Source organism: Panthera uncia (assembly GCF_023721935.1).
Source record: "Panthera uncia isolate 11264 chromosome C1 unlocalized genomic scaffold, Puncia_PCG_1.0 HiC_scaffold_3, whole genome shotgun sequence".
NCBI classification, from domain to species: domain Eukaryota; kingdom Metazoa; phylum Chordata; class Mammalia; order Carnivora; family Felidae; genus Panthera; species Panthera uncia.
In genome coordinates this window covers 18,225,869-18,253,147 of record NW_026057584.1, presented here as the reverse complement: position 1 = coordinate 18,253,147, position 27,279 = coordinate 18,225,869, and the positions used below count along the sequence as shown (strand labels likewise).

At 58.2% G+C, this 27,279-nt stretch overlaps 1 protein-coding gene across 1 annotated transcript in view; it reads left to right on the top strand.

Moving 5' to 3' along the window:
* The window catches only part of SPEG (striated muscle enriched protein kinase), a 51,750-nt gene that overhangs the window by 5,634 nt on the left and 18,837 nt on the right, over positions 1–27,279 (top strand). Inside the window, exons 2-15 of the mRNA XM_049615237.1 lie at positions 3,521–3,550; positions 4,137–4,226; positions 4,310–4,646; positions 7,492–8,795; positions 10,625–10,768; positions 11,070–11,252; positions 20,469–20,644; positions 20,878–20,966; positions 21,864–22,039; positions 24,545–24,805; positions 25,833–25,991; positions 26,098–26,287; positions 26,391–26,672; positions 26,856–26,889. Of these exons, the coding sequence (XP_049471194.1) occupies positions 3,521–3,550; positions 4,137–4,226; positions 4,310–4,646; positions 7,492–8,795; positions 10,625–10,768; positions 11,070–11,252; positions 20,469–20,644; positions 20,878–20,966; positions 21,864–22,039; positions 24,545–24,805; positions 25,833–25,991; positions 26,098–26,287; positions 26,391–26,672; positions 26,856–26,889 (3,455 nt within the window). The remainder of the gene's footprint in view (positions 1–3,520; positions 3,551–4,136; positions 4,227–4,309; positions 4,647–7,491; positions 8,796–10,624; positions 10,769–11,069; positions 11,253–20,468; positions 20,645–20,877; positions 20,967–21,863; positions 22,040–24,544; positions 24,806–25,832; positions 25,992–26,097; positions 26,288–26,390; positions 26,673–26,855; positions 26,890–27,279) is intronic.

Sequence of the window (27,279 nt, the reverse complement as noted above, 5' to 3'; positions counted from 1 at the left end):
TGCAGGCTAAACAAAACTCATCAGTTGGCTGCGTATTTATCTTGGACCCCTGTTTTAAAGAAACAAAGTTAGGGAACATACTGACTTATTAGCATGTGAGGCTCTATTGCATAGTGGTCAATAACTCGGTCACAGTGCTTGGGTTAGAATCCTGGCTCCCCCAGTGATTGGCTGTGTGACCTTGGGCAAATAACCTCTCTCTGCCTCAGTCCTGCCTCTCATTGTAAAGCTTAAATGAATTGATTCATGTAAAAGTGCTTAGCACAATGCTCAGTACATACTAAGCATGCAGTAGTTGTTAATGAAGATGACTTTGTAGTCACAGCTCAGAAACCAGGAATGGCACTACTTGTGTATGCTGGGGTGGGGATTTGGATCTAGAGGACAGGGTGACACAGAACCTGTATGGCTTTGGCTAAATGATAGGACTTCTCTGAGCCTTAGTCACTTGTCAGTTAAATGGAGCCTGTTAAATGTCCATAAGGGGTTGTTGTCAATGAGGTAACATTTATAAAGTGCCTGGCACTTAGTAAATGCTTAAGAAACTTAGTTATAATGATTGCTGGGTGGGGGGAAGGAAGGGTTGAGTTTTGTGTAGGCAGAGTGTGTGTGGTTCTGAATGGGAGAGGGACAAAGGAAGTCTGGGAGTACACTCACCTATGAATGAGAAAATGGGTCCTATTTGTGAATAATAGTATCTCTGGGCACCTTAGCTGGTGTGTGTGTGTGTGTGTGTGTGTGTGTGTGTGTGTGTATGCGCCACTGGGGTAGGGACAGAGTACCTACCATCAAGAAACTCTAGGGCCCTCTCTGGCTCTCCTGAGGAGCCAGAGGGTTTTTAGTCTCGGTCCATGGCAGCACGGAGCCCCCACCCACCAGGACTTTTACCCCGTGTGTGACCTAGACGCCCCCGCCCGGCGCTGTGGCCCTGCGGCGTGTTCCCGCGGTGACGAGTTCGGTACTGCCTGGCACAGTGGAGTGTGCGCATGTTTGTGGAGTGAGCGAGTCGAGATGCGGCTGACCTTCCAGAGCGGCCCCGCGGGACTCGAGTGGGGGTGGCGTGGAGACCGCGTCGGGCTGCCAATGAGAGGGTGGCCCGAACTCTCATAGGGGCCACTGCACCCCATTCTGTGCCTCAGTTTCCCCATGTGCCCAGGGCCCGGGAGGCAGGTGCGGGGCGGGGGTGACCGGAGGCAGGTGAGCGCCGCCCCGGAGGTCGCAGGGGAGCAGGCCTGGGAAGGGGCGCCAGGTGGGGTGCAGGCTGGCGGGGGAGGGGCGGGCTCTGGACGCCGCCGCCGCCGCCGCCGCGGCCGCCGCCGCCGCCTTCCCACCTCCCGGGCTCCAGCGGCCCCGCGGCTCCTTCCGCCACCGGCGCCGGCTCCCGCCCGCTCCCCCGCTCGCCCCCGGCCCCGCCTCCGACTCCGCCCCGCCCCCGCCCGTCCCCTCCTCGCCCGGCCGCCGGCGCGGCCCCCTCCCCCGCCATGAAGAAGCTGTGGGTGAAGAAGCGTTTCCAGGTGAGGGCTCCGGGGGCGGGCGGCGCCGGGAGGGGGCGGGCAGGGCTGGGCGCCCCAAGGGAGGGCGGGTCACCGCGGCCGGGCCCCGGGGGAGGGGGCGCCGGGGCCGCGCCCGCCCCACCCAGCGGCCCAGGGCCGCGGCCGGGCGCGCTGTGGGGGGCTCCCTAGACTGCGTGCCGCGCGCGCCGTCCCCTCCCGGTGCCGAAGGGCAGACCCCCAGTTTCCCGCAATCCCCGCGACCCCCCGGGAAGGCCCCCGCCGCAGTTCGGCGTGGAGCACCCACTGGCTTCTTTGCCACCCAGTCCCCTCTCGCCTCGGTCCAACCCCGGCCCCCCGCCCCGGCTTTCCCCAGCCCCCCCACTCTGGAGCCTTCCATCTTCCCGAGCTCCTGGAAGCAACGCACAGGGATCCGCGCCGAGCGCAATAAATTCCCTAAGCCCTGCCCTGTCCTCCGCGTACCCGGGCCTCCTTCCTGCATTCGTGAGGCTCCGGCCCTTGGGGGACCTTGCCTTCTGCTCCCCCATCACCCTCCCCGCCCGCTTGACACCTATTTCAGGTATCTGTCCTCACCCACCTACCACCCCCCCCACCCAAGCAGGAATCTGTGCCCTCGTCCCTCCATCTCCCAGTCATCCAAGCACCCCACCCCCCACCCCCCTCTATTCCTTCACGTCAGTCAGCTTCCTATTTTATCCCCTAGCTTCTATCTCGGGGGGTGTCGCTCAGGTCTCCAGTCCTGTGAGCCTCTGTCAGAGTCCCAGCATTTGACCCACAGCTTTGCTGTCCTCTCTCTCCTTCCTCCTCTGCTCCTCCCCAGAGCCAAGCTGGGTAGCCAGCCTGGAGCTCCTGCTGGGAGGGCTGAAAGGCAGGGAAGAGTGGAAACATTCCCTACTGGGGAAGCTGGCTGCCCTACGTCTCTGTGCATTAACCCCCCGCCCCACCCCAGCCCCTGGAACGAGTTTCTGTTTAATATAGAGGTTTCCATGGGAAGTAAGGGACATCAGGAATGAGCCTTCCCCTCAACAATTCATTCTGGCTTTTCTCTTTCAGAAAACCGGCCACACCCGCCGGGCCTTTGGCCGACTCACCCATGGTGCGTGGACCATGGGCTCCTTGCTCTAGCCCATGCCCACTCCTTTTCTTGGTCCATGTCCCTTCATGAGGCACCCAGGCCCGGAAGACAGCCCATGAGATGTGGGATCCCCCAGTACACATCCATACCCACTCAAGGAGGTGCCCCGTACCCTCTGAGAGAGAACCTAACAATGGCGGGGGAGGGGGGGACTCACTAGCACACCCCAACATGGGCCTGGGCTCAGGGTTCTCCATCTGTGGGGCCGAGTGGTGATGAGCTCACTGCCATGCTTTGACAACCAGCACGTGGCTGCTGCTTGTCATAGCACTCATAGAGAAACTGAGGCACAGAACCTGATAGAACCTGGGAAAGTTAAAAATATGCCCAGGAAACTTTGCTTCTCGCCTAACCACTGGGCATTGTTGAGGACCACTCAGAAGTAGAAGAGAGGGATCAGGAAGAGGGTAGCTGTTACATCATGATGCAGGACAGGTGGGGAGATTGGTTTGCAAGGAAGGGTCAAAGCACAGCGCAAGTATTTTAAGGAGGGTGGGCCTAACCCCTAATGGGGGGCCTGGGTCTGTGACTGGGCTCAACACAAGCAGATGTATGTGTGTACATGTGTGTGCGTGGCCAGTGGCAGCACCAGTGAGAGTGCCAAGGGTACAGACTTGCTGGGGTAGTTGGAATAACCAGTCTAAACAGGTGTGCTCCCCAGCTGGGCACAGTGGGAGCCTGTAGGCAGTCAGGATGAGAGATGCTTTGCCCATTCCAGGTGCCTCCCTCCCCCTCCCCCATCCCCACAGGGCATTTCTGGGCACTGGGTACCCTCATGCCCCCTCTGTCCTGCCTACCCACCACGCCCTGCACCACAAACGCTCTGATAACAGTCTGTCCATGTCTCTCTCCTGCTGCTCCTATGGAAGCGAAGTTTTCCGCTCCTGCAGAAAGCAAAGTTACGGTAGGAAACTGGCTCCTGCCCTAGCCCTCCACTCCCCTCTCCCTGCCCGGTCCTGGCCTCTCCTCACCCTGCCTCAGCTGCACCCTGATGTGTTCCGGCTGGCTTGGGGTGGAGGACAGGCTGGCCCTGCGGTTGGTCAAGTGCCCTGACAGTACGACTCTGAGGTGACTCCCCTTTGTTCCTGGAGTATTGGAACCCACACTTTAGAGCCTTGGAACCTAGGATCTTGTTATTTGGGGGCTGCACAGGAACCGAAGCTATCACTGACCAGGGAGGAGGGGGAGGGCTGAGACCCTGGTAATCCATTAAGCGGCTGGGAGGGGGGATGGTAGGTGGCTCTGAGAGCACTACCCGGGAGGCAGGGGTGAGTAGCCAGGGGCGCAGAGGTGAAGCCACGGGACTGGCCTGAGCAGCCCAGGAAGGGCAGGGGGACGTGGGGGAGCAAAAGAGGGGAGAAGATAGGTGTGGAAGCCGTGCTGGTGGTAAGATGGAGCCTGCTGGGTGGGGGGGAGGCGGGAGGAGACACAGGGAAGAGTTGGAGTCAGAGGGAGGAGGGCCCTGCCCACACAGACCCCTTCTTCTCCAGACTCGGAGACGGGCGAGGATGACATCAGCGATGTGCAGGGGACCCAGCGCCTGGAGCTTCGGGATGACGGGGACTTCAGCACCCCCACGGGTGAGCTATCTGGGCTGCTCTAAGAGCAGGCAGGCGGGCTTCCTACAAGAGGTGCCCGGGCTTCACCGTGCTCCTTTCTCTAGGGGGCTCCGACACCCTGGTGGGCACCTCCCTGGACACACCCCCGACCTCCGTGACAGGCACCTCAGAGGAGCAAGTGAGCTGGTGGGGCAGCGGGCAGACGGTCTTGGAGCAGGAAGCGGGCAGCAGGGGTGGCACCCGCCGCCTCCCGGGCAGCCCAAGGCAAGCACAGGCAACCGGGGCCGGGCCACGGCACCTGGGGGTGGAGCCGCTGGTACGGGCGTCTCGAGCTAATCTGGTGGGCGCAAGCTGGGGGTCAGAGGATAGCCTTTCGGTGGCCAGTGACCTGTATGGCAGCGCATTCAGTCTATACAGAGGACGGGCGCTCTCGATTCACGTGTAAGTAATGGCCTCACCCAGGCCTGCACTGTTCCACCTCACCATGCTGTCCTGCACTGCCCCTCACCACCCCGTCAGCCTTCATCCCCACCTCCCCTGCACCATCCACCCCTCTGTGCACTTCTCCACCGCCCCTGCTTCCACCCTGGCCCCAGCTACCTACTCTGTCCTCCCACACTTTCCGTCTCCCTCCTGTGCCATCACCACCCACAGCCTCCTGTTCCCACCGGCCCTGCCTTCCCCCTGCCATCGCCATGGTCTCGTGGACCCCTCCGTCCCTTCCTCGTCCCCTCCAAGATCTCCACTTTCCCAGGGGCCCTCTCTCACCTCGCCCATTCAGGCTCCAGTTGTCCCCCAGATTCCCCCCCCCCCCCAGGGCCCCCTCCGTGCCTGCTGTCTCAGCAGCTGCTGCCTTTTCTTCTCTCTGCACATTCCTGTTCCCATGTGGGCCTTTTTCTGGGAGGAACGGAACCTTTCCACAAGGCAGCTCCCGAGAGAGCAGGAGAGCAAGGGAGCAAGAGCACAGCCGGGAGAGAGAAGAGAGTGAGGTGGTCAGGGAGTAGATGGGGCCAGGGGCCTGGGAAGGCAGGAGGATGTGGGGTGTGTGGGAGGCAGGGGTGGGCAGGGAGGGATGGAGTCAGGGGGCTGGGGTGGGGGTAGAGGGCTGAGTGATGGAGGCTAGGAGCATGTGATGACCTGGTGGGAAATGCCTGTGGGGGGGGGGGGGGGGGGGGAGGGATGAAGGTTGTCGTGGCAGGGGGTGGCAAGGAGCGGAGATGTTTGGAGTGAGGCATTGGAGCCATTTTTAGAGATTTGGGGGCTGGCAGATAGAGGAGGGAGTGCTATAGTAGAAGAGGGGAGTGGCTGATGGTAGAGGTATTGGGGGACATTTGGGGAGCTGAGAGGGGCCTAACTTGTGATGGGTATGAGTGTGTGGGGGAGGGACCATCATGGAGGAGGATGAAGGAGCCTGGTGGAGGGAGGCTGTTTTGAAGGTGGTTGGAATGGCTAGCAGTAGGCAGGGGAGAGGTCTGGGGCAGGGGAGGCTCCCTTGCTTTATCTGGTTGGCATTAACCAGGCACTCCTGGGCCCTGGACTCGCTTTTTCCTTCCCTGCCGTCCTTTGCCAGGCCTCAGCCTAAGCCTGGAGTTGCTATGGCAACTTCAGAGGAACCCATTTCCTTAGCGGTGTCTGTGGTACAGAGGCTGGCCTGGAGCTCAGAACTGCCAGCAAGAGGCCTCCTCTGCTGTCCCCGTTTTCTTTCCAACGCCTTACCCAGTTCCCAGAGGCCATTCATCAGGGACTCTGCTCTCTGCTGTCCCTTCCCCATAGTAAACTCTGCCTCCCTGCAGGTGGCTGGCTGAGATTCTGTTCCCTCAGGACACTGTGGATTGCTCTTCCACCCATCATCCTCCCCTCCCCCCCCCCCACCTTGCAGTCGGAGGTGGGGTCTGCAGTGTGGGTGGCTGACCCAGGTAGGCTGAAACATCCGTACACTCAGGCACCTGCTAGAACTTCTGCTTGTGGCTGGTACCCTATTTCTCCTCCCTTCTGTGCCCTCAGAATCCTAGACATTTGCAGGGAATAAGGGCTCAGGAGTCAGACCACCTGGGTTTCAGTCCTGATACCAGCCATTTCCTAGCTGTGTGACCTTGGTAAGGCACTTTTCCTCTTTAAGCCTCAATTTGTTCATCTGTAAATGGAAGCAGTAACGCTTCCTATCTCGGAGGATTGTTGTAAGGATTAAGCGGCTCAGTGCACCTTAAGCATATTTAGTCCACGCTTTGGCACACAGTGAGTACTCAATGAGCCATTTTCTAAGTTTTTAGTAAGCTCTCTCCAGTGAGTCAGGTATGATGTTAATATCTCCGATTCCTTTCCTTGCCAATCCTTCTGTTTGATGTGTTCCCCAAGAATCCAGATAGGGGAAACTGAGGCCCAGCTCTTGGGCATCAAAAGCTCTGTGGGTGAGAGGGGTACTCTGAGCTGACCAGCTTATTCCCTCTTCCTCTTCTCCCACACCCCCCTCTTCAGGCCCACGCAGTAGTTATTTCTGAGCTGAGTTATTTCGGAGCATACCCCTTTGGGGAGCTTCTGTGCTGGGTGGGAGGAAGGTGGCGGAGGTGGGTGAGGGGGTTCAAAGGATTCAAGGTAATTTTCCCAGAGGCAGGAGGAAGTCAAAGGCCTGTAATGGGGGCAGATTGATCAAAGAGAGTGGGAACCTGGGTATTCTAGTCTCCCACCCCAGGGACTTCAGCTGCCACCTGCTGCGTTGTGTCAGCACTGGCAAGGGGCTTAGGTCTGAGTAGGTGCTAGGTAGTCCCTGGGATAGGGGTGTTGCCCCCCGAAGGCTAGTGCCTATTCTTCTAGAGGCCACTGTGAAAGGGGTATGTCCTGCTAAGGATGGGCAGGGCTGCGGGGGCCAGCTGGGGGCAGGAATGAGTGGGAGGCTGCATTCCTGAGAGGGCCCCTCCCCATCCAACCCTCCTGCCTTTCTTCACCATCCTTTGGGTCCTAAGCTCATTCTTTTCTCTCCCACCGCTCCGTTCTGTTTTTGCTGTTTCCCAGCTTCCGGGGCTGGGGGGAGGGGACTGGCCAGAGCCCGGGATGCTGAGTCTGTACTTGGGCCCAGCCACCAGACCAGTCTTCTGGTGCCAGGGCAGCCAGCCTCTCCCCAGCACCTGCTATGGCTGTGCCTTCCTCTTGGGGGGAGGGGGCAGAGGGTCTGACCCATGTCACCCCCAAGCCTTCCCAGCATGCCCCACCGTCCAATTCCTATGACGAGCTGAAGGTCTAGGAGGGGAGATCCCTAAATCTTCCACCCCTCTTCCTCTTGGTTCTGCAGCAGCGTCCCTCAGAGCGGATTGCACAGGGAGGAGCCTGATCTTCAGCCTCAGCCGGCCAGTGAGGCCCCGCGTCGCCCCGCCCTACCGCCTCCCTCCAAATCCGCGCTGCTGCCCCCACCGTCCCCTCGGGTGGGTAAGCGGCCCCCGCCGGGACCCAGCGCCCAGCCCCCCGCCACCCCCACATCGCCCCACCGGCGCACGCAGGAGCCTGTGCTGCCGGAGGACGCCACCGCAGAAGAGAAGCGAGGGAAAAAGTCCAAGTCGTCGGGGCCCTCGCTGGCGGGCACGGCAGAGTCCCGGCCCCAGACACCACTGAGCGAGGCCTCTGGCCGCCTGTCGGCGCTGGGCCGCTCGCCCAGGCTGGTACGTGCCGGCTCCCGCATCCTGGACAAGCTGCAGTTCTTCGAGGAGCGACGGCGCAGCCTGGAGCGCAGCGACTCGCCGCCGGCGCCCCTGCGGCCATGGGTACCCCTGCGCAAGGCCCGCTCACTGGAGCAGCCCAAATCCGACGGCGGAGCGCCCTGGGGCACACCCGGGACCTCGCAGGAGGAGCTTCGGGCGCCGGGGGGCAGCGTGGCCGAGCGCCGCCGCCTGTTCCAGCAGAAGGCGGCCTCGCTGGACGAGCGCACGCGGCAGCGCAGCCCGGCCTGTGACCTTGAGCTGCGCTTTGCCCAGGAGCTGGGCCGCATCCGCCGCTCCACGTCGCGGGAGGAGCTGGTGCGCTCTCACGAGTCCCTGCGCGCCACGCTGCAGCGGGCCCCGTCCCCCCGAGAGCCTGGCGAGCCCCCGCTCTTCTCCCGGCCCTCCACTCCCAAGACCCCTCGGGCCGAGAGTCCCGCCACCGCCCAGCCACCCCCTCCGAGCGTCACGGGGAAGCTCGGGGACGAACAGGGGAGGCCCAGGAGCCGCGGGCCGGCAGGCAGGACAGAGCCGGCGGAAGGCCCGCAGCAGGAAGTCAGGCGCCGGGACCAGTTCCCGCTGACTCGGAGCAGAGCCATCCAGGAGTGCCGAAGTCCCGTGCCGCCCCCCGCCGCCACCGATCCCCCCGAAGCCAGGACGAGAGCGCCCCCGGGTCGGAAGCGGGAGCCCCCAACGCAAGCCGTGCGCTTCCTGCCCTGGGCCACGCCGGGCCAGGAGGGCACTGCTGTGCCCCAGACCTTGGAGAAGAACAGGGCGGGGCCTGAGGCCGAGAAGAGGCTCCGCAGAGGACCGGAGGAGGACGGTCCTTGGGGGCCCTGGGACCGCCGAGGGGCCCGCAGCCAGGGCAGAGGTCGCCGTGCCCGGCCCACCTCACCTGAGCTCGGTAAGGCCTCGGGGAGGGCTGAGAAGGTGCTGAGTGAGACCTGGGTGGGAGGACGTTTGGGGAGAGCCACGCTGCTGGGCAGTTGAGAGGGCGGGCTTCACAGGGAAAGCACCAGGTTCGAGTTTGAGTGAAGGTCTGTGAAGGTCCTTGTGCTGGAACCTGCCTGCTGGTGAGGCGGAGTGCGAGTGTGTTTTGGTGGAGGCTGGGGGAAGCCCGAAGAAAGAAGGGTGCCCAGATGCCTGCCACAGGTGCCCTGGGTCCAATGGCCAGCTGGGTCAAGGACCTAACCATGGTGGGAGGCATTGCTGGGAATCTCAGGAGCCCCTCCAAACCCCACTCCTCTGTGGGGGAAGAGATGGAAAGCCGTCTCAATAAATAATGTGTCAGGCCCCTGTTCCAGGCGAGCTTTGGGCCAGCCACCTCTCATCTGTGCCCTTTCATCCCAGCGCCATCCCCTGACCCACCTGTGGCCACTGAGATCTGACCCAGTCGATCACCTCGCTGCCTCTCTCCCATCCTTGAGTCCTTGTGTGGCTGTGCTGACCGTAGATACATGCCAGCCTGTGTGTTGTCTCCCAGTCGTCCTGTGGATGGTGTCCCTGCTCCTAATTCTGCTCACCCTGAACATCAACTTGGGGTCCACTCCTGGATGGAGGCCTAGGAAGCCATCCTTGACTCACTCGCACCCCCTGCTGCTTCCCCAGTCCAGATGCCTGTGTTCACTGCTCCCAGGACCCTCGTCAGAGTTGCTTTCGTTTCACTTACCACCTTGTATTTTTCTTCATCAAAGTTAATTTATTTTTAATTTAAGTATTACCATCTCAAAGTTTTAAAAAATAATTAGGTACCTGTCCATTTCCCTATTGGCCACATTATTGCGTACTGCAATACAGGTGTCGTATTAACTGGGAGCTTAGGGATGTTGCTTTATTTTAATTTGTATGTCAGCTGTGTAAGATGTTGAGTGTTACTAATCAGGTCCACCTTGCAGATAACAGAGCTGAGGCGCAGAGAGGTTATATCATTTGTCCAAGGTTATGGAGCTGGAAAACAGTGTGATTGGGAGTCTCGCTGCTCTCTTGGCTACCTACGCTGTGCTTTGTTTGCTTAAAGGATGTCAGAGTTGGGCCATTCTGGTAGAGGGATCCACTGCAGTGGGGTTGGAGGATATATTCGTGCGTACAAGCTTCCTGGAAGCAGGGAGTGCTTCTTCTTTCTTGTTGTATTCCTGGTACTCATACAGAGCTTAGTGCACTGTAGGTACAGTATTACTGTTTGGTGGATGGTCAGAATCAAAGCTGATTTGTGAGGCGTCTCAGACGGCTGCTGGACCCACGTGCTGCTCCCTCTTGAATCCGATGGCATCACTAATTTGGCAACTTACCACATGTTGTCCTGTGACAGCGGTATTACTGCTTAAGGCTTGGGTTGCTGTTAGCTTGTACTCGGTCTCCTTGGCAGCTGGGAACACCTTGTGCACTCAGAGCACTTCCTAAAACAGGGCCTGATCTACCACCCTTGATGACTGATTTGTGGAAAGACGTGCAAGACTTCTTCCAGAAACCACAGTCGCTGTGGCTGAAGTTGAGAAGTCAAGCTAATGTGGAGTCCTGGCTGCCCTGTCCTGTTTGAGAACCTCTCTTCTGTCTTTTCCTCCCTGTTTCAGGACATTCAGGAGTGAGAACCCTTGTTCCCCAAACCCCACCTTCCGGAAGCCCTTCTCTCTGGGTTTGGCTTTCTAAGATACAAGGCTGTCACGATCCCCTGTCCCCCTGAGTCACCCCCACAGGGACCATGTCCCCTTACCTCGTCACCCATGTCTCCGGCAGAGTCTTCAGATGACTCATATGTGTCCGCTGGAGAAGAGCCCCTGGAGGCCCCTGTGTTTGAGATCCCTCTGCAGAATGTGGTAGCGGCTCCAGGGGCAGATGTACTGCTCAAGTGTATCATCACTGCCAACCCCCCGCCCCAAGGTGAGCTCCAGGGCTGGGGCCAGGTTGAGACAGGGAGCGGGAGGTCCCCCGTCAGTCCTCGGAGGGAGGGGAAGGGGAGGAGGCACATCTGCCCCATGGGGCTGGCTGGACTCCTGTGTGTGTGTTAGGGGAGTTTTCCCAGAACCCCCTGGGAGGAGAGAGGGCAGGCCTGGGCTTCTGTGAGTGAGGGGGCAGTCCTCAGGATTCCCTAGGGTTTGGGCTCTGTGTGGGGTGAGGGGAGATTTGCTCCAGTGGACTACTGTGGGCCATGGCATCCAGTCACTCCGCTCCTTCCTCACAGTGTCCTGGCAGAAGGATGGGTCTGCGTTGCGCAGCGATGGCCGCCTTCTCATCCGGGCTGAAGGAGAGCGGCATACCTTGCTGCTCCGGGAGGCCCGGGCGGCCGATGCCGGGAGTTACACAGCCACCGCCACCAACGAGCTGGGTCAGGCCCGCTGTGCTGCCGCGCTGGCCGTGAGACCTGGTAGGGAGCCTGTGGGGCCCCGGGCGGGATGAGCCGTGACCCTTCCCACTCCCAGCCCAGAGCTCAGGTTCTCGACCAGCGTGCACAGTCTGTTCTTAGATGTCACCTGCTCTGGTGGAAGCATTCTAAGTGGCCCAGCCTCAGAGCGGGGGCCGCGTTCCCAAAGGCACACACCAGGCCGGCCAATTCATGAAGTCACTGAAATTTGTGTTTACGTATCCTCTAAAAGCCATCCTCCGGTGACATTTCCCTGAAAATGGTCCTGTGGGGAAAGCAACTTATCCTTGAGTCTCAGAGAAGAAGAACGTCCCAGGTCAGAGGGCTTAAAAGCCATCAGGAGCCTTCTGAGGTCTGAAGTAAAAAGAGACCCTTCCCCACTCCCTCGCTCCTGTTGAACCCAAAGCCCTAAAGAGGGGGCAGCTGAGAGCACTGCTCTGGAGATGGCTGTGGCTCTGGCTGCTTTGTTTTCTCACTTGGTGTTGGACTACTTCCTTTGGGTGTAAGCCCGGTTTCTTTCAGGTTCGGGGCAGGGCCAGCCTGGCATCAGTGTGTGTGGTTAGTTCTACTCATTCAGGTTGATGGGCCCAACAGTGTGCTGATCCTGGGCAGTGGGGGAGGGGTAGGTGAGGCTGGGTAGAAAGGAAAGACACAGACTCCATCCTCAAGGATGTTACCATTGGGTCACCAAGCTTGATCAGAGGACCTAGGTTGGAGGACACTGCAGGGCAGAGGAACCCAGGTCCTAGAACACGGAGCAGAGCAGTCAGTCAGTGTTATGGGATGCTGGATTGAGAGGCAGATTTACAGCGGCAGCGGGAGGGGCTGGGCATGCCTGGAGGGGGAACAGCACACGCTGTTCTGTCCCTTTCTTTCACTCAGCTCGACAGGAGACAGGATTACAGAGCCTGTCTTGCTGTGGTCCCGGGGCTCCCGCACTTTTCACCATAACGGTGATTTTGGTGGGATCTGCCCTGAACCCCAGTCCTGCATTAGATCCTTTTGTTTGCACCTGTCTGGCTTTGCAGACCAGCAGGTCTTCGTCTGCCTTAGCATACACACCCCTCCCAGGAGCCCGTGTTTAATCTCTCTCCTCACCCCTCCCACCACGCTGAATCATGCCCGGCCCTCCCTGGCACGTTTCCGGCCTTCCATCACCTCTGGGATCTGGCTTCTGACTCAGCTCCCAACTCTCCTCAGGGGGCCTGGGGCTGGCTCCAGGACTCTGGTCAATACCTGGCTTGGGCTGGGATCTGGTAAGGGGGTGGGGGGTGCCCCGCTACTGGCTTGTGGCCATTTGGGAGCCTTTTAAGGTTGGGAAAGAGGCTTGGGGCAAGGCAGCTGTCAGCACTTGACTGGGAGCTCTGTGTTTGTTGCACTGAACCTCCCTGTGCTTTGGTTTCCTCATTTGTAAACCAGAGATAATTATACCATCTTCACGAACAAAAGTAAATGTGTGAATGAGCTTTATGAACTGTAAAGCTGTAGACAAACATTAACTGTTAGCGTTATTAAGGGGTGCCGTTGTGCACAGGAGCTCAGGTCTCCACGAGCCTCCAGAAAGCTGCCTTTTCCTTTTCTGACCATTCTCCAGACTATCTGTGCCCTGGGGCCTCCTTCCCTGCTCTTGCCAGGCCCGCAGCCCCAGCCCCTCTATATTTCCCAGTGTTTGGGTCCTCAGCCTATGGTGGCATCTGTCTGCCCACCTCCCGCCATGGGGAGTCAGAAAAGCTTCATCTCATTAGTCAGCCACTAGTCAGTGTCTTTGTCCCCGGAGAGCAGCCCCCGTAAGTCATGCTGACTCGGCCCCAGGACTCCCTTGGCAGAAGCAGACTTTCTTCCCCTACAAGGCACTGTTTGGTCCAGAGTGGTTGGACAAGGGCCAGTGGACCTGGAGAGCAACAGAGTGGCTGGAACGATGGGGTGGCACGACGTTTGGCCAGGGCGGGGTCCCGGGCCTGGACTGTGTGCAGTGAGGGGGCGGGGCTAAGGAAGAGTGTCAGGCAGCGTGGCAGTGTGGCTGCCTGCAGGGCGGTGGGAGCCCGCCCAGGGAGGGGGTGCGTAGTGTCTGGTAGGAAGCGGCCTCCTGGAACCATCTCCCTTTCTCGTTCCTTAACCACCCACCCCAGGACCCTGGCAACCAGGGCTGACTGTGCAGTGCCCTCTTGGCATGCCCACCCAAAAGGGCCTGTTTTGGAGAGCCCACAGATCTCAGTTCCCGGTTGGGAACCATGGGAATTAGGGAATGGGTAACTGGGCAATGTAGTTGCTCGAGTGCTGTGGTTTGAGGGGCAGGGTCTGGTTCTCTTCCACTCCGGCAGCCCCACCCCGGCCCCATGTCCCTTCCAGCCTGCCCCAGCCCACTGGGTACTGCTGAGACCACAGTCGTTCTCCCGGAGGGCGTGTGTGTATTGCAGCGGGTGGTTGGGGAGTGTGAGAAGTATGCTTACCTGAAGTGAAGCATTCTCAGCTGCCTGCATCTGTCACACAAGCATCTATTGAGTACCAGCTGGGTGCCAAGTTCTACATCTCTCTGAACAGTTTTTTGTGTGTTTGGAGAGTGTCCTTTCACATCTCCTCTCTTACTTGAGCTACATTGCACCGTATATACCCCTTGGAGAGGTACATGATAGGTGGCGATGTTCCCATTTGACAGATAGGAAGACAGAAACAAGGAGAACGAAGTGACGTAGAGCCAACGCTAGGCCAGCAGCCTTTACTGAGTACCTGCAATCTACCTAGGAATGTTGTAAGCAACAGGTGATCTGGGGTGATGGAAATAAGCTTAGGTGGATAGCAAATGAAAAGAACAAGGAGTTAGCTTCTAGTCAGTGCTTCATATGTACCAGGGCCTGTGTTGATTGGCTTATCACATTTACTCTTGTCCCGGGAGGTAGGTTCTATTATTATGCCCACATTACACATGAGGAAGCTGAGACTTGGAAAACTTGAGCAAATTGCTCTGGAGAAATGCTGATCAATAGAACTTTCTGTGGTGATGGAAATGTTTTATATGTGCACCGTCCAGTATGGTGGCCACTAGCCACATGTGGCTGTTGAGCCCTTGAAATGTGTCTAGTGTGACCAAGGAAGTGATTTTTCTTTTCATTTAAATTAATATACGTATAAGGAGTCTCAGGTGGCTAGTGCCCTCCCTGTTGGGGTGCTCAGCTCTAGGAGCAGATGGTCAGTTGGGGGCTGGTCATGCTTTGAAGCCCTGTCCCTGGATCTCCCAAGCCTACACTCCTTACCATCACCTTCCCTGCTACTCTGAACAGGTTCAAGGTGAAGGTAGAATTGTGCTCGTGAGCTCACACCGGGTTGGGGGGGGGGTGGTCAGAGACTGCTGATGCCCTCTGTGGGTGGGTCAGATGGGGGGGTTCTCTCCTTCCTCTCTTGACTCCCCATCTCTGCTGTGGCTGTGGTCCAGCACCTCAGGCTCTGACAGGAGGCCCTTTGGGTGCTAGTCAGGACAAAAGGGGACATGGGGGCTCCATTCTGCTTCCTTCCGTCCTCCCTCAAGCACAGGTCTTGTGTATTTGAGCCCAAGGTTCTAGCATTTTCCAGCTGAGGCCTTGGCCTCTTCATGTTTCCTTGTCTGCCCACAGCTTCCTCATCTGTAAGGTGAGGGTCCTTATATCTACTGGGCTATTTACTTGGTAAGATTTATGAGGCTCTGTGGGGTGAGAATGTAGACAAGGACATTTGGGCCAGAGGATATGGCTTTTCAGGGCTCATTCTGGTCCTACCATATGATTGACACTGTCGCAACAGAATAGAGTTTGGCTATAGCGGGTCATGAGGACAAAAGGAAAGGCAAGAGTGTCTGCTCCTGCCCCTTCTCCTGGCCAGGGCTGCTGCAGAGTTACGGCGTCTCCCCTGTGAAGGCAGAGGCTGCCGAAGGAGGGGATCTTGGAATGCCGTGTGACCCCATTGTCCATCTTTGAAGGGGGGTTGGATAGCATCTAAAAAAGCAGTGTGGTCCCTTGGCCAGACTCAGCCCTTCCTCCCCACTCCTGTCTACCAGGAGCAGGTTGGCCGTGATGGGTATCTGCCCAAGGCTGCTTCCTCAGAGTGGGGGCTGTCACACTCAGCGCATGAGAAGAATGGGGACTTAGTCTAACATGAGTGCCAACCCTCTGTCTAACACAGAGCAACCCCAAATAGTCACATGTAGGGAATTAACTGTTTCTATGGTGAGGTCAGGCCGACCGTGTGAAATTCTCTCTGCCCCCTTTTTTTTTTTAAAAAAAAAATTTTAACATTTATTTATTTTTGAGAGAGAGAAGAGCATGAGCGGGGAAGGGGTAGAGAGAAAGGGAGACACAGAATCCGAAGCAGGCTCCAGGCTCAGGGCTGTCAGCACAGAGCCTGACACGGAGCTCGAACTCACAAACTACAAGATCATGACGTGAGCCGAAGTCAGATGCTTAGCCAACTGAGCCACCCAGGCGCCCCAGTTCTCTCTGCTCCTTGTCCCTTGGAAACCAAAACAGAAACCTCAGTGCTGCTCTTCTGCTTTGGAAGGGGCAGTACCCATGACAGCACCTGTGCCTTCCCAGCCACAGGCTGGCCTGTATCCTCCTTTTCCCTCAGCCTCTCTGTCTTCCATGGTGGCCTGACCACAGCAGACATTTAAAGGCATCACCTCTGGAGGAGCCCACTGAGACAGTGCCCGTGGAGAACGGACTACGAATAATGGCCGGGCCATGTTTGAGTGTTTGTTAAGTCCCACATGTCATGTCCTCCCTCGGAAACCTCGAGGGAGCTGCCCTTTGCCTTGAGAGTGAAGGCCACTCCCCGGAAGCTGGCCTCCGCCATCTGGCCCCGAGGATGACCCCAAGGTGGCTGGAGGCCGCTGAGAGGCTGAGAGAGGCACCTACTCTAACGTGGTCAGGTCTCACTCCTTTCACTTTTACCCAGTTTTGTAAGCAAGTTGAGCTGCAGTGGTCTGCATGTCCTTTTTTTCTCCGAATATTTGCTCACACAGTTTCCTCCTCAGGAAAGACTTTCCCCCTTTTCCTTCTTCAACCAAAAAAATTTTTTTAATGTTTATTTATTTTTGAGAAAGCGACTGAGGAAGGGGCAGAGAGAGAAGGACAGAGGATCCGAAACAGGCTCTGTGCCGACAGCAGAGTCCAATGCAGGGCTAGAACTCGTGAACCGTGAGATCGTGATCTGAGCCGAAGTCGGATGCTTAACTGACTGAGCCACCCCAGCACCCCTCAACCAAATTCATAATTCCAATAATACCCCTTCCCTCAGTTACCCTGTCTTCCCTGAGTCCAGAGTAATCTGCTCTCTGCACTCCCGTGGCTCTGATCTGCCCTTTTCTTGCCACCTTATTCGTGCTCACTAGACTAGTTGTGTATGTGTCTCAGTTGTCACCCTTATCAGGCAGAAGGCTCCTAAAATCATGACCATGCTTTGTCCACTTCTCAGATATCGTAGCCACACCTGGAGGCCCTCCTGGCTAGTCTGGGGCTATGTGGACCGCAGGGATTGCATGTGAGGTAGCAGTGTGGGGGGAATCAAAATCCATGTGACTGTCTCAGTCCCTGGAACAGCCTGGGTGACGCGCAGAGGCTGGGCGGGACATGCATCTGCAAAGGGTACTAACGAAGATCTGCCTAAGCATGGAGGTTGGGATGGCAGAAGAAACCATGGGGCAGCGGTCTTTACAGTGTGGTCCCCAGACCAGCAGCATCCGCATCACCCTGGGAATATGGTAGAGATGCACATTAACATACCCCCCCCCTCAGAAACTCTGGGGGTGGGGCACCTGGGTGGCTCAGTCAGTTAAGCGTCAGACTCTTGATTTCAGCTCAGGTCACGATCTCACAGTGTGTGAGTTTGAGCCCCGCATCGAGCTCTGTGCTGACAGCAAAGAGCCTGCTTGGGATTTTCTCTCTCTCTCTCTGCTTTCCCTGGCTGGCATGCACATGCACATGCCATGCATGCTCTCTCTCTCCAAATAAATAAACTTAAAAAAAAAAAGAAAAGAAACTCTGGGGGTGGGGCTCAGCTATCTGTGGTTTAAGCTCCATCCTGATGCACTGTGAACTTTGAGAACCACTGCTGTAGAGTCAGGAACCTTGCTCAAGGTGGGAGGCCAGGTGGTCCTGTGGGAAGCACTTGGGCTATTCAGATCCCTGCCCTGATAAGTGGCCAAGTAAGGTGAGCTCACCTCTCAGGGTTGTTCTTCCATGAAGATCACAGGGGTCCCTAAACTTTCATGTGCATAAGAATCACCTGGCGTGCTTTTTTAAAAATGTATTTTCCTGACCCCCATTTTAGGACATCTAATTCTTCAGAGTAAGACCCAGGAATTTATAGATTAAACAGGCTCCCAGGTGGTCCTGATGTGGGTGGCTGAAAAGCCCTGGTGTAGAAGGCCTTTCATGTAGGTGACTGTGACTATATTTATCCTTAGAACATCTCAAGGGATGTTGGGACCAGTATTGAGCTGGATGCACGGGTCTGGGGAGGCTCCCTCACAGTGGTATTTTCATCAAGTGAGTCTGACCTGGGAGCAGTGTTGAAAGGCCACACGTGTGCACAGAGTCGGCATGTTTTGGGGTGGTGGGGTGTGTAGGGGCAGCACTCATGTGGCAGCACCTAACCAATATGTGCATATTAGGTTATACCCACTTCCTGGCTGGTATAAGAATGTTTCCCACCGTGAGAGCCAGGCTTGTGGGTGGAGCAGGACTGGCTACAAAGATGGTCTGGGTGGTGGGATCAGTAAGAAGTGGGGTGGCACCAGAGCCTGGTGTGGAACCCCAGAGGTTCTGGGAACTGGAGACAGATCCTTGCTCAGTGTCTCCGGGCAGCCTCAGGACCTTGATTCACCTGGTCGCTGGATGCCCTCAGGGTGCAGTTCCCCTAAGCCACCACCAGGGGTCTCTGAGGCTCCCTGCAAACCTTGCCAATCTGCTTTAAGTCTCTGCTCTCCCTTCCTGGGCCCCTGAGTGCCTGCAGCGCCATCCAATCTCGAGGTGACCTTGGAGGTCACCAGGCACCACAGAGAGGAGGGGGCTCCCGCTTTCAGGGCCCATGCCTGTGGTCTCAGCATCAGCTGGTGGCCAGGGCCCGGGCAGATGTTCTCCAAATGCCATTCCGACTTGCCTCCCCACCCCCACCTCAAGGCAGCCAACCTGAATGGTGGGCCCCCCTCCTCTGCCAGTCCCCTCCTCCTTCTTCACTGGCAGTGCTGGGAAACACAGGTCATGGCTTGGGAATGTGGCCCTGGGTTGGGGGGGGGGGGGTGGTGATAGGAGGAAGGAAAAGGACATGTGACTTCTCCTCAACAGCTCCCCTGTTCTGCTGCTGATCTCCAAGCCCTTTCCCCAGCCCTGGTACAGAAGGATGCTAGTTGTGGGGCATTACGGGGAAGCAGCCCCTGCCTCGTGACTGTTGGTCCTGGTAGAGCTGACAGGGTGAGGGACAGTTGCCAACAGGTGCCCCTGATAGAGCCTGAAGGAGGAGGGGTGAGTGCAGGCCCGGTGCCCCTGGGTGGTACAGGGCCAAACCTGCCATGGCAATAGTGGGGAGGCAGAGGTGGTATTCTGGGCCCCCTCAGATTGAGGAAGGTTTTTCTGGGAAGAGGCTGAAGGTCCTGACAGTTCCCTGATTCTCAGCACCAGAAAAAACAGGGTATGGCCTGGCTCCAGGATTTGAAGCTTGTCAGCACATTCCCACGTGGGGAACAAGGGGCATCAAAGGGGCCATTTGCCATCGGCCCCTCATCTGGTGGGTATGTCAAAGTGAACGGGTCAGGGCAAGCATCTTAGGTGCTGCAGTGAAGATAGCACCCCCATCTTTCCCTGGGGACTGAGGCCCCCGCACTTTGAGTCAAGGTACCACCGAGGGGGCTTTGCTCTTGTCAGGGTCTAGAAACTGTAAAGAGAGAAAAGGCAGGTCCTGCTGCTTGGGAATGAGCAGGGTGGCTAAATCCAGCCTGGCTGCGCTCTGCCCCTCCCCTCTCCTCCCCCTCTACTCCAGGGCCCGCACTGCTTGTGGTCTTAGCAGGCACCACCTTCCCAGCCAGCTGCCTGCCTGCCACCGAGCCTGTCCCTGCCCTGCCAGCCCCCACCTCCTCCTTCCCCTCCTCGGGCTCCTTCCCCTCCCCCAGGCCCTAGGGTGTAGAGCCTCCGAGTGAGTGGGGCTGGGCAGGCTGGGATCTTGCTCCCTGGGGAGCTGGGTGGGGTGGGCAGTGGGCAGGCAGCAGGAGGGCCTGGTGCCAGGGCAGAGCCTTCAGGACAGGCACAGCCTGGGGTCTATGTGCAGAGTCTCGGGTGAGTTGGGGTGCGGCCCTGTGGGGGGGCTGGGCCACAGGGGCTTGGGGTGGGGGAACCAGGAGGAGGGGCCAGGGGGCTGTGGTGGATTCATGTCTGTATTTGGTAGTCGGATAGGAGCCAGCTCAGTGAGGCTGGGCCCCTGGCCAGTTGCAGGAGAGGGCGTCAGGGCCCTGGGGACACCCCTCCCCCAAAGCAGACACTCGTGCCCCCCTCCTCTCCCAGTCTCAGCTGCCCTTCTCTGTGGATCACTCAAACTGCTTTTCCATCCCCTGAGAGTTTTGGGGTCCATGCTCTAGGGCTGGGGCCAACAGGTGCCCCTGGGGTATTTGGGGCAGGAAGCTGAGAAGGGAGAGGGGGAAGGGCAGGCTGGACAGTGCCGCCTCATTGGCCCTGGCACTGTCCCGATGGGGCTTGTCTGAGGTGTGTGTTCCTCTGCACCAGGCCCAGCTCACCCAAGAAACGGGTCCCTGGCTGTACCACTCTGGGGACCATCTGCATTAGGAACCTGCAGTTCCATGCCAGGAATGTGGGTTCCCTGCTCCAGTGGAATTCTAAGCCTCCTTTCGGGCCCAGACGGCAGCCCCTCTGGTGCCTGAATGCCTTGTCCCAGGCCATTGCCTATGGTTCTCCCCCCCGGGAGGGTCAGCAGCGTCAGTGTTAGGAGAGCCTGTGGCAGAGCAGGATTCATGGGCTCAGGGACAGGAAACACCTGAGCAAGGTCATGCAGCAAGCAAGTAGGAACCCCATGAAGTGAAATCAGGGCAGGGCTGGCCTATGTCCTGGGCTTTGCGGGACATTCCAGACCTTATCAGGCCCTTGATCTGGGGCTGATCTAGCCAGCTCTGTCATTCTCTCTGGCCCTTCTTCCCCCGCTGGTGTCTCTTTCTGTGCCACTGTCTCTCTTCTGTCTCTTTTCCAGGAGGGTCCACATCACCTTTCAGCAGCCCCATCACCTCTGATGAGGAATACCTGAGTCCCCCAGAGGAGTTTCCAGAGCCTGGGGAGACTTGGCCCCGAACCCCCACTATGAAGCTCAGTCCCAGCCAGAACCGCCGTTCCTCTGACACTGGCTCCAAGGCACCCCCCACTTTCAAGGTCAGACCGCTGAGGCCAGCCCCCGGGGAACCTCATTCCTTCATGTGTGCCTTTGTTCTTGGGGCCACACCAGGTTTTAGCAAGGCCTAGAGCTTGGCCCCATTAACCCTTCTTACCTGGAGCCAGCCTCTGTCAGCCTAGTGTGGAAGAGGTTTCTGTCCCAGAATCCTCTGGCCCCAGGCCACATCTGGGTCCTGAATGTCTCCCCTGACACTTTGGGGTCCCCCCTTCAGGTCTCACTTATGGACCAGTCAGTAAGAGAAGGCCAAGATGTCACCATGAGCATCCGTGTCCAGGGGGAGCCCAAGCCGGTGGTTTCCTGGTGAGTAGCAGCCACCGGCCACCACGGGCCAGCTTCCCCCATTCCAGCCTTGGCCCTGGGAGGCCTGGCTTTGGGTTGAGGGGAGTGGACCCTTTGTGGACTTCCCTGTGATCTGCCCAGGGGTCTATCCCGGGTCCAGTGGTGCCACTCCCTTAACATGCCTTTGTTCAGGCTCATTCAGGGCTTCTTCTGGGGTAGGGTTTGGGTAACGAAAGGTCTCCTGTCTGTCCAGTTGGGGATGAATGGACAGGAGTCATCTCTTGGAGAAGGCTGCCCATGCCCACCCCCATCAGGTGACAGCGGGGTGATTTTCAAGGCCTGCTCTGCTCCCAGACCTGTGCTAGGCCTGGGCATAACAATTTGTATCTGAGCTGGCAGAGCCCAGGGGTTAAATGTGGGCCTCAGCTGCACTGCTTCCTCCTGGGTGCATAGAACTTTGATTACTCAGGTCGCTTAGATTCTTATTATTTGGATTCTAGTTTTCATCTGTAATTGATTGTCTGGTCCCCTGTGATTTTTTAACATCATAAGTTATTTCTTAGCCCTTTTGGGAAGTGAGAAAGCTATCCGTTGGCTATAAATAATAAAAAAAAATAAGACACGAAGACAGTTCAGAGCTACCAAGAACTGAAGAGTGTAGTTAGGTTCCAAGGAAGGTTAAGATTCAGGTGGGCAGAGGAGTTCTGGAAGTTCCTGGGGGTGGGGGAGGATCTCAGAGTCAGGGTGAAAACTTGGCCCTGTTAACCCAAGGGTGCTCATGGTCAGTGAGACAGATCTGACAAGTGGACCAAAGACGGGGCGGGGGGTGGAGGAGCCTGCTTGGCTCTGCGGCCCCACTTCCTGGTGCAGGCAAGTCAGGACCTGGGCCCCTAGACTGAGTTCCTGTCCTTCTGACAGGCTGAGAAACCGGCAGCCGGTGCGCCCAGACCAGCGGCGCTTCGCGGAGGAGGCAGAGGGCGGGCTGTGCCGGCTGCGGATCCTGGCGGCTGAGCGGGCCGACGCTGGCTTCTACACTTGCAAAGCGGTTAATGAGTATGGAGCCCGGCAGTGTGAGGCCCGCCTGGAGGTCAGAGGTGAGTGCCTCACGCTCTCCATAAAACCCACCCTGCCCGCCGGCCCTGGCCCCCCCATCCCCAGCCTCTTCCCTGCTCAGATGCCAACTTTCACACAACCTGTTAGAGGACGCCAGAACAGAAAGGGCCTTATAAAATCCTGTAATTTGTTGCTTATATTGCAGTTGAATAAACTGAGGCCCAGAGAGGGGAAGTGACTTGCTCAAGGCCACCTGGCAAGTTGTTCAGTGCTTAGTCTACTACGCAGTACTGCCTTCCCTATGCTTAGTCGCACCTGCTCCCTGATATTAGCCAGAGAGAGACCCTACTTCCTGCCACCAGCTGTCCTCTCCACACGCTCTTCCAAGCTTTGGTCACCTTGCCCTTTCCAGGCCTCTCCCTCACAAACCCCCTCCCTGCCCCTTTGCCCTCCTACCCATCCCATTGCTGTGCAGAAGCTATTGTGGCTGGAGGTTGCAGTGGGGAGAGTCTGATAGCTGGACCCGTTCCGAGGGGCCCTTGGGGTGACTTGGGCTTGAAGCATTGCCAGGGACCCCAGGGCTGTGAGGGTGAGCAGGGCCATGGAATGTGGAGAGGCCTGGGCCCCCGGAGTTGGGGCATGAGGGCAGGGGGCCTTTCAGGCAATGGGGATAGCAGGCAGGCCTTAGCCAGGCTGCCCTTGGGGGGCTGGTGGTGTTCCTCCCGAGGGCTGGCTGTCAACCTTGCCTTCTACTCACCTTTCTCTGTGGGCAGCTCTTGACTGGGAACCCTTCCTTAGTTCTGCACTCAGCCATCATCCCTCCCTTCCTGGTAGAGGCGAGCTTCTGGATACCACCAGCCCCTGCTAGAGCTTAGACCCTAACAGTCACGGTCACCTTCGCGGGGCCCTCCCTATCTCAGTTACCTGCCCTATGCCTCTTGTTCTTGGAGCTGCCACTCCTTGGTCTCTGAATTCTTCAGCTCTCCCTGCTCCCATTCCCTGGCCTGTTCCTTCCCCTCCAGGGTCTGGCTCTGCCTTGCTTCTCTGTCTTAACCCATGTCTCAGTGCTTCTCTCTCTTTGGGATTCCTCCTGACATCCCCTGGGCTTTGGGTACCCCTGATGCCTTTTCCCTAGTTGCCCACAGCTTCTGCCCACCCAGGAACCCCAGAGACCTCTGCGGTCTCTGCCCGGCCTCTGGCTGGCTGCCAGTCCCCCCATCCCAAGGCTGATCTTGGAGGGAACTGAAAGTGGCAGTGTGCCCTGGCAGTTTTAGAGGCAGGTCTCCACGTAGAGGGGCCCTAGCCAGGTCTGCGTGGTGTGCGTGCGTGTGTGCGTGTGCTGCACTAACCTGCCGCTTGCTGACTGAGGTTTTTGTCTGTACACAGGCGAGTGAGCTCAGGGGGCCGACTGCGCTCCCCCCGCTACCCTCCGAGCCGCGCCCCTGTCTCAGGCACCTCTCGGACCTCGCTGTGTTTCACTGCCTCCTGCCCACAGACCCTGCCGGCCCGCCGGCCTGGACCCTGTCCCAGCTTCCCATTCCCTCCCCTCTCCACCTTATGCAGCATCCTGGGATAGCCCATGGGCCCCTAGGGACCCTTCTTCCCCAAGTGGACATATGGCTGGGCAGCCCCCACATGGACTGAGTGCCAGGAAGGGGCAGCCATGAGGGGTATCAAGACACCCCCCCCAACTTCTCCCTGCAGGGGAGCACCCAGCGAGCGCATGTGCTACCGCTGCTACAGGCCCTGTCTGTCTCTCTGTTTGTCTGTCTGTGTGTCTGTGACAGTCAGGGAAGGATGCCTCTGAGCTGGTGTGGGGTGAGGCAGAGCGGGACAGGCTAGGGCATAGCCTCTGCAGGATGGAGGGGCCTAGGAGGGCAGGAGGCTGTTGACAAGAGGCTCATGAAGTGGGGGGCAGTGCACTGACCATTCCAGAAGTGGGTTTCAAATGGCACAACACTTTCTATTTCACAAGAGACTAAAAGCCAGAGGCCTCAGGCCCTATGCTGATGAGGAGGCCTGACCAAGTCCTGCTCTGGGCAGGTTTAGGGCTCATTTGGGGCTCCCCTTTTCACTGTCAGGGCCTGGGACGCTCTGTCTGGAAATGAGGGTGTTAGCCAGGCTTGGCCAAAGAGTGAGGGCCTGCTGTAATGGGTGTGGAGGTATTTGGAAAAAGTTGTTTCTTAGCTCAAATAAAGTCCAGTTTGTACCCAGCTGGTGTGCTGTGTTTTTTTTTTTTTTTCCGCCGCCGTCTCTGCCCCTACGTGGCCCTCTCAGTTTCCCTGCCCTTGATTCCTTCCCGCTTCCCCTGAGTCCACCTTCCCTGGCCCAGCTTGCCATCCTGAAGGCAGGCCCTGGAGTTCCTTGCTGTCCTGGCCGGGTGGGCGGGCTTTCCCTGTCTCCAAAGGAACAAAATGCATCTCTCTCTCTGTATCTGTCTGTCTCTTTGTGTGTGCGTGTGTGTGTGTGTGTGTGTGTGTGTGTGTCTCCCTCACCCCGTGTGTCTCTATTCCTCGCGTGCCCCCCTGTGGCCGCTTTCCCCCCAGCACATCCTGAAAGCCGGTCCTTGGCCGTGCTGGCCCCCCTGCAGGACGTGGACGTGGGGGCCGGGGAGATGGCGCTGTTTGAGTGCCTGGTGGCAGGTCCTGCTGACGTGGAGGTAGACTGGCTCTGCCGAGGCCGCCTGCTGCAGCCCGCACTGCTCAAATGCAAGATGCATTTCGATGGCCGGAAATGCAAGCTGCTGCTCACGTCTGTGCACGAGGACGACAGTGGTGTCTACACCTGCAAGCTCAGCACGGCCAAAGGTAACTGCCCGCCCAGACCCGAGGGCTGCCATGGGCACCCCAGAGCTGGGGGGAGGGGACCGGAAGTGTAGGAGCTGGGCGCAAAGTAAGATAATGCGGTACACCTGCCTCAACACGCGGAGTAGCGCCTGGCACGGAGGGCCTTCTGTGTCAGTGTCAGCTGCTGTTCCCATAGAGAACCAGTCTGCTGAGGTGTAGCAGAACCCACCCGGACTTGGGTTCCAATTCTGGCCCTGCCACGCACTGCCACGTGACTTCAGACAAGTTACTACATCTCTCTGAGCTTTAGACTATCTGTAAAACGAGATCACGAGACTCGCTATCTTGTAGGGGAATTGGTCAGATTAATGAGATAACATGTGTAAAGAACAAAGTACAGCACAAGACTGGCAAAGGGTGGCACCTGATAAATGTCACCCATTATTATTATTAATGACATCTCTGACCTGGTCTCTGTCCTCATTGGAAGAGCAGAGATGACGCCTCACCAGCTTGTGGTAATGAGCCCCTTAGGTGACACTGGAAGTCTTTGTAAGCAGGAAAGGATCCGGTTGGCATAAGGGGCTGTTCTTTCCCCCAGAAGATTCCTTGTGGGCTAGCTTCACGGGGTCTGGGGTGGGTGGGAGGAGTGGAGGCACAGCCCAGGCCCAGAGGACAGTTCCGAGGGGAGGTGCAAGGTGTGGGGGAGGATCGGGGTTTGGCTTCCAGGCCCCTCTCCTGGAGCTGAGCGGAGCTTCGTCCTGAGTGGGCAGGGGCAGTGACGAGGGGCTCCTGCTGCTTCCCCAACCACCGTGGCAGCCTGCCGCCCACCGTCGCCAACCTCCACCCTCCTGAGAAGGCCAGGTCTTTGGGTCTTGCCTACTACCTCATTCTGGCATCTGGGGACCTTGCTGGGCTCTGCCCAGGCTCCAGCTCCTGGCCCAGCTCCCCTCTCCTGCCTGGCATATGAGGGCAGGACCTGTGGGTTGGGGTTCCTGGGACTCCGTGGCCTTCGCTGCCCCAGTGCTGACCTCCCCCCGGCCACTAGATGAGCTGACCTGCAGTGCCCGGCTGACGGTGCGGCCCTCATTGGCGCCCCTGTTCACTCGGCTGCTGGAGGACGTGGAGGTGCTGGAGGGCCGGGCGGCCCGCTTCGACTGCAAGATCAGCGGCACTCCGCCCCCTGCCGTTACCTGGACTCATTTTGGTATGGCCCTCCACCCTGCAGATGTTGGGCGCCTCCTGAGGGCCAGAGGGCCGGCTGGGGGGCCCCCACTGAGCCTGCTCTGCATGCCCGCCCCTCCCTCCCCCAGGCCACCAGGTGGAGGAGAGCGAGAACTTGCGGCTGCGGCAGGAAGGAGGTCTGCACTCTCTGCACATCGCTCATGTGGGCAGTGAGGACGAGGGGCTGTACGCAGTCAGCGCTACCAACGCCCACGGCCAGGCCCAGTGCTCGGCCCAGCTCTACGTGGAGGAGCCTCGGACGGCTGCCACCGGCCCCAGGTACCGAGGCGCGCCCGGGGCTCCCAGGGCTGCCTCTGTGTGGCCTCGGCCGGTGGTGGGAAGGGCTGCTCTGGGCATCTGGGCAGCTATGTTGTTCTTACAGCTCAAAGCTGGAGAAGATGCCCTCTATCCCCGAGGAGCCAGAGCAGGGCGAGCTGGAGCGGCTGTCTATGCCCGACTTCCTGCGGCCACTGCAGGACCTGGAGGTGGGACTGGCCAAGGAGGCCATGCTGGAGTGCCAGGTGACCGGCCTGCCCTACCCCACCATCAGCTGGTTCCACAATGGCCACCGCATCCAGAGCAGTGATGACCGGCGCATGACACAGTGTATGTGTCTAGGGAGGGACCCTGGGGAGTGTCCCCTCTGGCACCCTCTGCACACACAGTACCTTCACCTTCTCCCTGCCCTTGAGCCTTCCCTTTCTAGCCTGCCCAGGGATGGGGCGCTGCCGGGGAGGGGAGTGCGCAGGCGCTAGGAGGTCATGGCCTCCTTCCTTGAGTTGCACGGCGCCACCTGCTGGATCACCGCTCTGAGCCTGGGGTGGCCCCCTTAACACTTGCTCGACAGGCCCTACAACTTGCTGCTGACCAGCTGCAGGACTGTGGGCAAGGTTACGGAACCTCTCTGTGCCTCAGTTTCCTTATCTATAAAAGCTTGTTATGAGCTTTAAATAAGTTAATACATATAAAGCACTCAGAGCGGGGCCTGGCAAATAGCCAGTGGTCAGTAAATGTTAAAAATATTATCATTGCTATTGTTTTTGTCGTTGCCATTATTATCCTTGTTCATAAAGCAGTGTTGCTCACACCTTCCTGGAGAAATTTCAGTGAAAAGGCCAGTGTGGGCAGCGTCTGGCTCCGAAAGGATGCTTGGCCAGGGTTGTTAACAATACCAAATAAAGAAAAGGAGCCAGGGGAGAAATACAGAGGAACGTATCTGGGACCGTGTCCTTTCCACCTCAGATATTTCTCTCGGCGGTATCTCATTTCCA